Source organism: Phalaenopsis equestris, unplaced genomic scaffold, assembly GCF_001263595.1.
Source record: "Phalaenopsis equestris unplaced genomic scaffold, ASM126359v1 Scaffold001039, whole genome shotgun sequence".
Classification (NCBI taxonomy): Eukaryota; Viridiplantae; Streptophyta; class Magnoliopsida; order Asparagales; family Orchidaceae; genus Phalaenopsis; species Phalaenopsis equestris.
This window is the reverse complement of record NW_018165478.1, coordinates 76,290-86,679: the sequence shown is the minus strand read 5'-3', so window position 1 is coordinate 86,679 and position 10,390 is coordinate 76,290. Positions and strand designations below refer to the sequence as shown.

Sequence of the window (10,390 nt, the reverse complement as noted above, 5' to 3'; positions counted from 1 at the left end):
CCATCGGGCAAGAATAAAGAGTAACAACTTGCAAAATAAAAAAATCATTAAAATGCAATTTACACTGGTCAGTAAAGGAGAGCTACTGTACCTTGGGCAAGGCGGAAGGCGGAGACGAAAGAGTTGTGTAACCAGGGGAGATAAGTTTCTCTTTGTGAGAGGAAGCGACGGGGAGGGTTTTGATAATGAGGGTTTTTGGGCGGAGCCAGGAGGAAGGGGAAGTGGGCGAGGGTTTTTGAGCAGAGTCGGGAGGAAGGCAAACGCAAACAGGGGCAACAACATCAAATGCTGAAGGAAACGCCAGACCGTGGGAGCCTCCCGCGATCCGCGTGTAATAGAAATTAGGAAACACAGTTTTTAAAAACTCACAGAAACAAACACTGAGGCTGCATTTTCAAGCTGCCCAAAGGGGCCCTGAGCCTAAATCCGGGTCTAAATTCGTTGCCAGAGAACCTAAAATTCGCAACAGGCACCTGTGAAGCAAAACTCGCATTTTTCTCAGATATCTATTGTCAGCATCCATGGATATCTCTTCTATCGCCGCCAGGCTACGCCACTCCAAGTCAAAGGCTCTCATCTTTAAGGCTAGGAGATCCGCCGTCTATCCGACGTTCAGTCTGATTCCTCGATCACGGGAGTGCTAAGCACCTCATTTCGGCTTTTCCATCTAACAGTTTGTGAGTTATAATTGGCACTTTACTTCATATCAACAGGGGAGGTCGTGAAAGCAATTGTTTTCTTGGAAATCATTTCTTCTAGGTACGAATTGAGGACTGTTTGCCCTCTGAATCATTTAAGTTGAGAATGATGGAAGTTTATTTATAGGTTGCAAATGATCTTTGATCGTTCAGCGGCAATTTGGTTGAACGGAATGTCTGAAAAGGCTTATATTAGATGTTTCAATGCAATGCAGAACAAGATTGTAGCCAAGTTAGTTTCTTTCTTCTCTTTTATTTTTGTTTTTTCTCTTAAACACTATCTTCTTCTCTTAGATTGGATTTTGTGTGTGTTTAATTTTAGTTGGAAAGCTAAAATCAGCCTTTGACACTTGGATTCTTCTGCAGGGCAAGGGTAGATGTTTGGGAGCATGTGATCCAGTTCGGTTGCGTGAGGCTTATTTCTTTCGTTTGTGCAGAAGGGATTATCTCTGTGAGCAATTGTCTTTTCTGCTTCAAGTTTACTCTTTTTGTTGTGCATTCTAACAAGCTTAATCCAATGCTTCCGGCTCATTATGTTTGATTTTTTGCATACTTAGAATTACATATTTACTATATGCCCACTACTTTCAGCTACAAAGATAGATTTTTAGCTGCATTACCAGCCTCTCACAGAGCAAAAACTGACTTCAACCGTCCTGTCTTTATAGCAGTTGCAGTTTATCTGTGCTAAGAAACACAAGGTAATTTTTGAATTGATACACTATTTCAATTGAAGTTTTTTCATGTTAAACTTGAATGCTATTTTAACATGCGGCTCAAGGTAGACATGTTTAAGCTCATTGAGCTTTCTGGCACATCCGATCAGAAGTCTTAAATATAAGAATTAAAGCCAAGAATTGCTACTAGTCATTTTCAGTTTACTGTTTCATGATCAAATTTTCTCATTTTCGATCCCTTGAGACAGATTCTGAATTCCATGAATATTTTATGATTCAAAGTAATTGGAATCACAAAGGAAAGGAAAAACGTGTGAGCTGTGGAAGGCCACTGAGGTGCTTCTTTTTCCCATAAATTGAGTTGTTACTTCTGTAATAACACATCCAATTACTGCACTCTCGTGTCATAATTTTTACATATTCTCTTAAAACTGCAGAACTATTAGAGTCATTTCCTAGCAAAAGGATGAGACAGGGATGATACTAATGTCTGTGATGATTCTTCCATAGACGTTTAAGATGATATCGAGTTAAGTAATTGACACGTCACCAACAAATTTTCATCAGTCAGCACAAATCTCGGTGTAATTTTTTAAACAAGAAACATTCATACTTCGATTAAGAGTCATCCAGAGCTCCGATTTCAACAAAATTATAGTCAAACTGATCGGATTGATGAGACGGACCTAATGATATAAAAGTCAGTCTAATTCAAGTCAAATCAAGCCCAGATCAAATCATTAAACCACTCTTGGAGGATTTCCAGAGGCATTTGAAAGGTCAAACGGATGTCGAATCTAGCGAGTTCATAGTCAAATCGAGAATCTCGACAAGATAAATCCAATGAGCCCAAGATTGGTCAATTCCAACATTGTTAAGACACTCAAATGTCCATCAAACGTCATCTGATCAAGGGAAGCTCTTTGGACCATCTGATTAAAATGTTTCACATTCCTGCATTAATTGCACTCAAAACACTATAAATAGAGTATCACTCCTCACATGAAAGGGAGAGGCTTAAGAGAACTTGAGGCTTTGAGAAGGAGCTCAAGTCCAAGATCATCCATGTCATCATCGATAGTCGTCGACCACCACTGACCGTCGAACATCACCGCCGACCTCTGTCAACCACTGTCGGCCACCGTTAATCACCACCGATCACCGCTGACCTCTGGTTACGGTTGCCCTCCACCGATCACCACTGACCGTCATCAATTACAGTCGATCACATTCGATCACCGCCGACCTCCGTCGACCACCGCTGACTAGACGTCGTTAGTCGACATTGTAACTTAGAAAGCTAGTAGCCCTTCCTGCCTGTAGGATGATTTTTACAACTGGGCCAGGCCCCGTGGTTTTTCCCTTTTTACGGGTTTTCCACGTAAAAACTTTTGGTGTTATTACAGCTTGATTCATTTTCATCTGAGTGTGTGCTGAATTTTCGTGCAAAGCTAAGACGATAATCCTTTACTCTACCGCCGCGAATTTTCTAGCACGCATCAGTTTGGCGCCATCTGTGGGAAAGTTTCAATCCTACAACTAAAGCACTTACGCGGTTTACTACATGGCCACCAGACACAATGTTCGTGACAACGGAGCATCCCACTCCAACACCAATTGTTCGAGGGAGCAGTCACGAAGCCAAGGGAGGCATGCTTCTTCATCTTCCCGCCCTAGAAGATGTTATCCTGCCAACGAAGGTGTTTCAGGTCTTTCTATAGGAATGCGTAGAATGGAGGATTCTCAACTAGAAATCCTACAGCTCCTACGTGGGGCTCAACAACCGCTACCTACACCATTAACTCCGTAATGTATGAGAAACATACCGCTCGAAGGAACTCGTACTAGCCCGTCTCCTCAAGAAGGAACACATCCCCTGTCAGGACTTGATGTTGAACTCCTAGATACCGCAAGTTCCACTCATCCATCTCGTGCAACTCATCCGACATCGCCACATCTTCCTATCATTTCAGGTGATGTCATTCGTAAAGAACTATGACGCCTCGTCCGGGAAGAGTTTCCCCTAGAGAAAAAGGATCGTTTCTACACTCACTGCAACATACATGAATCCTCTCTCTTAGTGGATGCGGTCCACCAACACCCCCATCCCAACAGGCTTCAAGTTTCCAAACATCGATACATATGAAGAGATAACCGACCCATACGAACATATTAATCATTATTGAACTATCATGCACATTCAGCGTGCCTCTGATGCACTTCTGTGTCAGGTTTTCCTGGCTACTCTTAAAGGACAAGCTCGAACCTGATTCTACTCTCTATCATGGGGCACGGTAAACACCTTTAATGAGCTTGCCATACTGTTTGTAGAACAGTTTGTAGCAAACCGACGGATCATCAAGGATTCATCCCATCTCTCGGGAATTCGTCAAAGCGAAGGAGAATTATTGAAGGATTACTTCCGCAGGTTTTCTACTGAAGCCCAGCAGATCCCGGGAGTAGATCCAGAGTTACTAAGAGGAGTCTTCCTTGGGGGGCTCCGCCTAGGACCTTTCTACTCATCATTGATGCGGGAGATGGTTCATTCTTATGCTGACCTTGTTCACCGTGTTGAGGCACGAATCTCTGCAGATGAGGTCATCATTGCTCATAAGGAACAATTTGAGCGATTGGGGGGCAAGCGCAAGAATAACGTTGGGGATACCAATCAATTCTCACAACGAAAAAAGTTTAGGCCACAAGGGAATCGTGAGCAACGATCAGAAAAAGAATACACGCCACTCAACATGTCACGTGTTAACATCTTAATGACAATCAAGGATGAAGAGACTGTCAAGTGGCCAAAGTCTTTAAGAAATTCAGATGGTGGAGACCAGTCTCAATATTGTCATTTCTACGATGCAAAAGGATATTTAACAGAAAAATATTTTCAATTAAAGGAAGAAATTGAACATCTAATACAGAAAGATTACCTAGATCTCTACTTGCAAGAACAATGTGAGGGGAACCAAAAGATAACTGTTGGAGTTATCGAATGAGAAGTATAACTACAATTCATATTATCTGAATAAAAGACTAACTTATAAACTCTTAATTTTATTTTAGAAAAATTTTTATGTTACTTTAAAATATCATTTCAATGAAATTTTCTTATAATTTCAATGAAATTTTCTTATTTTCTCATGAAAGATTTTTGTGTATAAGACCCCCTTGAGGATGAGAAGTTATACCCCTAAAAGTCGAGCCCATGAGGCAAAACTCGACGGGAAGATATGGTACGCCTAAAAATCAAGCCCAAGTGGCAAGACTCAATGAGAAGCTACCATATCCCTGGAAGGCGAGCCCAAGAGGCAAGTCTCGATGGGAAGCTAGTTTTGAACAGGGTCCTCACTAGAAAGACTCCATGAGAGCAAGTGTTTGACAGAATCTCCACTCAAAAATCTCAAAAGGCTACAAGCCTCAGAAGGCACAGGTACATCAAAGACCTCAGAAGGCTACAAGCCTCAGAAGACACAAGTGCATAAACATTCCTCAGAAGACTACGAGTTTCAGAAGAACTTTGCACAATTAAGAAACCACAACAACCTTGGAAGCAACAAAAAAATATATTGTTATCATTTACAATTGTCACATCAGATGAATAAAAATGCTACAAATACCAACATATATATGTACAAGGGCTACAACAAATCAGTTCATCTTCAATTAGAGTCGGCATCGCTTTCCTAAAATTTCAGTATTTCTGATGATCATCAAGGGGTCTCCAGATATCACCACCACATAAGCATGAAAATTTCCTCCTCATGGCGAGGCGAGAAAACTACATCATTTCTTCATCACTTTCATAACGTGCTAGAGCAGCACGAGAGTTTCCTCTGGAATATGCGACACTCCACCACAAAGTGTCGCGTGGTCACAATGCCCCGCCGCAAAGCGTCGCCGCGGCACCCTGCCGAGATGCTCCGCCGCAACGTTTTGTCGCAAGTCTTCGCCGAAACGTTTTGTCGCAAGTCTTCGCCGTAACGTTTCGCCGCAACACTTCACCGTAACATTTCGCCGCAACTTTTCGTCGCAACTCTTCGCCGCAATCTTTTGCCGCAACACTTCACCACAACTCTTCGCCGCAACGAGAAAGAAGATCTCGTTGCTTGCCTGCTACGCAAGACGAGGATGACTTTCTTCTTTTGGGAAATCCCGGATCACCTTCTAGGCAGGGACAGGGACTCCACCTTTTTTCTCCTCTCGCTGAAAAACCCCTCATATTCATGATAAAATTAATTAGTCATTAAAAAAATAGTTATTTATTAAAAAAAAACTTTTCATTTCATATTCCTTCAATTTTTTAGCCTTTAAATTTTTTTTTTTATGATTGAAATTAATTAAAAAATAAATTAATAAAAAAAACTCTTCACATTTTGTGACTTAAAAAATATACATTTAAATGTCTATTTTTTATTTAAATCATGCTGCAATCGTGGACCTTGGAATTCTTTAATTAATTAATTAAATGACCCGTTCGTTAATTAATTTCGGCTGCTTTGTGACCCTCGGATTCCTGCTTAGCCCGTTCAGCTGCCAGAGGGCCGTTCAACATTAAATGACACGTTCTTTAATTAATTTTGACTGCTTTGTGGCAGCCCGTTCAGCATTAAATGGTCCGTTCATTATATAATTTCGACTGCTTTGTGGCCCTTTGGATTCCTGCTCAGTCGTTCAGCTGCGGTCCGTTTAGCATTCAGCTGCCAGGAGTTCAGATCAGCGTTCAGCCCAAGAGGCACGTTCAGCTGCCAGGAGTTCAGAGGCCAGAGGCTCGTTCAGCGTTTAGCCCAAGAGTTCAGAGGCCCGTTTAGCATTCAACCCTGCTTCGGGCCATAGCCTCCTGCCCCGCTATGGCCCATAGGTTTAATTAATATACATATTGAGTTGGGAGGGATTTGATCCCACGCTACCTGCAAAGTGGCAAAAAATGAACTACCAACTGAGCTGGGCTCAATTTAATATTCTATTTAGAATAAATAATAATTTTATTTGTAAAAAATGATATATAAATATATATATATATAAAGTTATGAAGGCGTGTTTTAAAGATCTTAATATTTTCAGACGAAAAAAAATGATTTCGCCCGAAAATAGGGGGACAACTGATACGTCACCAACAAATTTTCATTAGCCAGCACGAATCTCGGTGCAATTTTTTAAATAAGAAACATTCAAACTTTGATTAAGAGTCATCCAAAGCTCCGATTTCAGCAAATTTATAGTCAAACTGATCGACTTGATGAGACGAACCTAATGATATAAAAGTCAGTCCAATCCGAGTCAAATCAAGCCCAAATCAAATAATTAAACCACTCTTGGAGGATTTCTGGAGGTATTTGAAAGGTCAAACAGATATCGAATCTAGCGAGTTCATAGTCAAATTGAGTATCTCGACAAGACGAATCCAATGAGCCCAAGATTGGTCAATTCCAAAATCGTTAAGGCACTCAAATGTCCATCAAACGTCATATGATCAAGGGAAGCTCTCCGGACCGTCCGATCAAAATGGTTCATATTCCTGCATTAATTGCACTCAAAACACTATAAATAGAGTCTCGCCCCTCACATGAAAGGGAGAGGCTTAAGAGAGAACCTGAGGCTTTGAGAAGGAGCTCAAGTCCAAGAGCATCCCCGCCATCGTCGATCGTTGTCGACCAGCACTGACCGTCAACCATCACCACCGACCTCTGTCAACCACCGCCGACCACCGTTAATCACCAACGATCACCGCTGACCTCTGCTTGCCCTTTGCCGACCACCGCCGACCGTCATCGACTGTCGTTAGCCATCGCTGACTTTCATCGACCACGCTGACCCGGCATCGATTATCGTCAATACCGTCGATCACCGCCGACCTTCGTCGACCACCGCTGACTAGACGTCGTTAGTCGACATTGTAACTTAGAAAGTCTTTCCCGCTTGTGGGACAAGGGGGGCGCATTTTCTGTCCGGACACCTGACGTAGGTCTACGTGCGGTGCAGGGTATTCCTGAGTTATTTTTAAGTTATTTCAGGGTTATTTTCAATAATCCCAAAGTAACTCAGAAATAACCAAAAAATAAAGACCGCAGGTTGTTTCTGGGTTATTTCGGGATTATTGAAATCAATCCTGAAATAACTAAAAATAACTCAGGAATACCCTACGCCGCACATAGAGCTACGTCAGGAGTCCGCACAGCAAAAATTTTGGGGACAAGGGACATTTGTAATCATCAACTTATAGTGGATTTTTACAACTAGGTCAGGCCCAGTGATTTTTCCCTTTTACGGGTTTTCTTTACGGGTTTTCCACGTTGGTGTCGTCACAGCTTGATTCATTTTTATCTGAGTGTGTGTTGAATCCTCGCGCAACGCTAAGACGATAATTCATTACTCTACCGCCGTGAATTTTCTAGCACGCATCAGTAATGTTGTTTGAATTTTTTTTTTGCAATAAAAACATTGATTGTAGTTTTTTACTTCTCTGAATGCATTCATTTAAGCATTATAGATCTAGCTAGTTTTTTTTGTTTTTTTTTTATATGAAAGACTTAAATTTGCATCAGTCTGGTCATTAAGACTATTATTCCGTAAATCACCTAAATGTTCATAATGTCAATGCATTATCATAGAATTTCCTTATTTAATCCAACCTTATTGATCATGGTTTCTCTCACCGGTAAAGTTTATTCTTGAAATACTTGAGTGTTTCAAGTCATCATTCTACTTGAACTATAAAAATCTCTACATTGTAAATAACTATAATTAATCATCTTTAAAGTTGCGTGTTATGAAATTCTGATGTAGGGGGCTTTAATGATATCTTATAAGAGTTTCATAGCATTCTCAATCATTCATCTTTAATATGAATGCAACCTCCTTTTTAAAAGAAGTGGAAGTTGATGGAGAAAAAAAAAGAGTATAATTAGTAGAAAACCTCAATCTTATCCTCAAACCAAAAGATCAAAAAAGCTTTTCTTTTCCTTTCCCCTTTTCTCTTTTGCTTATTTGGTTTAAAGTTGAATCATGCGTTCATTGATTTTAACAATTTTCCATTTCTGACCAACAGCTCCTACAAAGCAATCCAGGCAGACTCAACTCAACTTCTTGGGAAAGCTCCAACAAGAAATCCAATCAATACTCACTTTTTCAATGCATTTTACTGAAATTTTGGCTCATCTATTCAAGGAGCAAATGGCATCATATGCCTTATGTTATAGAGCTTGAAAGTGGCGACACATTTTGCCACAATGGATATACTTATTTTAAAGATTGTTAAGGAAATTTTTTGAATTTGCAGACTACTTTTGTAGTCATCGTCAATTTCTTTAAGTGTATATATCAGAACAACGTGTGAATATTATTTAAGGGAATTGTTTGTGATTAAATCATTTTGTTTCTTTCATGAGAACAACGGCAGCTTGCCTGTTTATGTTTGATTTGATTTGGAGCTTATTCGTTTATTTAGAATGAAACTTAGCTCGCAGACCTTTTTTGGGGCAACTACACTCAAACAAGTATAATAAAGATGTACATAATGTTGTGCTTTAATTATTTTCATTTTCATCAAACCAAATAAGTAGTTGATTCTAGACCTTTGATGGTCATTTCAACTTTTTAAGTATTTCAACAAATATTTAATCTCCTCAAGCCAAAGAGGAAATTGGCGCTCCTCTACAACAAGCACTTCAAAAAGTTGAATTAATTGGTATGCTCGTTATAAGTACAAATACTAGGCCACATATTTCTTGGAAGAGGTTGTCAATTGGGGAAAAGTAATGACATCAATTTAAAATTTTCTTCAATCCAACCTCCACAAATCAACAAATGAATAATCAAAATGAAGAAAATACAATACAATATCAGAACTTTTGAGGAGAACCTCTATGATAAGCAACTAGATTATCTTCGACGTTAAGACATAGAATCATGCCTTTGCTACTGATAGATCTCAATTTTTTCTTACAAAGTAGAAAAATCAGGCATATGAAGATTTAAAACCCAATTATTAGAACTCTAAAAGAATGATTCATTACCTTCATATAGAGTTTCAAATTACACCAAGAGTAGTATGTACAAGAATAAAGCTCCGAGAAAATAAAATAATGACATTTTAACTAATCAAATTCTTCAAAATAACATATAAACAAAAGATATTCTTCTCATGTTTTCATGACATGCACGCGCGAATGCACACACATAGATATAAATATATATTTAAATTACATAAAAATCGATAAAAGAAATAATTTTTTTAAAACAAAATGTAACCTACAGCATTTATCCATGCTTCGGTTTCAGAATATTGAAAAAAAAAAATCAAAACTACAAAAGTACTCAAATATTGGACAAAAACAAGTATATATTTCTATCTTTATAGCGAAGAAATGTTGATTCTTTGACTAAGATTCATCTCTTAAGCTTGATATAAGTTCATCCTTTAGGTGAGAGTCCTTTCTCCTTGAGAAGTGCACGTAGCCTCTCCAGTTATTGTATGAAGCATTCTCTCAGAAAACGCAGATCTTGATCCCTCCTGCCTACCACTGCTAGAAGTAGCACCAGTCTTGGTTCTTTTGTTTGAAGGTTTGCCGTCCAATGGTCTTGAAGCAGATCTTTTGCCTTTAGTGATCTCCACTGAAGCTTTGGCATCCTTGGCAACGGTCTTCAGTTTGTTAATTTGAAGTGATCTAATCAATATGTTCGAGGAATTTGTCTTAATCAGTTGCTCCTCTGGGGGAGAAGTTTCGTGGTCACATACGTATGCTCCTAAGCTTTCCCGGGAGAAGAAGCCACGGGAGGGGAGATCGATGAGGAACTCGGAAGCGCCTCCGGCAGCGTTTTCATGCTCTCCTAAAGATGCCTGCTCGGGCTCCATCGCCTCGGAGTTCTCTGCTACCATTCTCGCGCGATGGAACTGAAGGAGGAGCTATGAGCATCATTTCATACCATGAAGCAAATGTCGAAAAGCATATATATATATATATATATATATATATATATATATATATATATAATTTCCTTTTTTTTGTTTTTTCT

General features: G+C 39.5%; 1 protein-coding gene and 1 pseudogene across 4 annotated transcripts; one reads left to right on the top strand and one right to left on the bottom strand.

Annotated features, from left to right (window-relative positions):
• Nucleotides 1–441: 441 nt before the first annotated feature.
• Nucleotides 442–8,717, top strand: LOC110032857. Of its 4 annotated transcripts, none has more exons than XR_002294882.1 (5): nt 442–759; nt 826–930; nt 1,065–1,149; nt 1,256–1,399; nt 8,424–8,717. XR_002294882.1 is itself a non-coding variant. In XM_020736626.1 (5 exons), exons 2-5 carry the CDS (start codon nt 872–874, stop codon nt 8,631–8,633), a joined length of 387 nt encoding a protein of 128 aa, XP_020592285.1. In that variant the 5' UTR covers nt 442–759; nt 852–871; the 3' UTR covers nt 8,634–8,717. The 4 variants fall into 4 exon arrangements, 2 of the variants coding, with proteins under 2 accessions (XP_020592285.1, XP_020592284.1); XM_020736626.1 differs by having other exon boundaries at nt 852–930; nt 1,367–1,399; XM_020736625.1 differs by having other exon boundaries at nt 1,367–1,399.
• Nucleotides 8,718–9,787: 1,070 nt separating this feature from the next.
• LOC110032854 lies at nt 9,788–10,276 on the bottom strand (annotated as a pseudogene).
• Between the last annotated feature and the right edge of the window lie 114 nt (nt 10,277–10,390).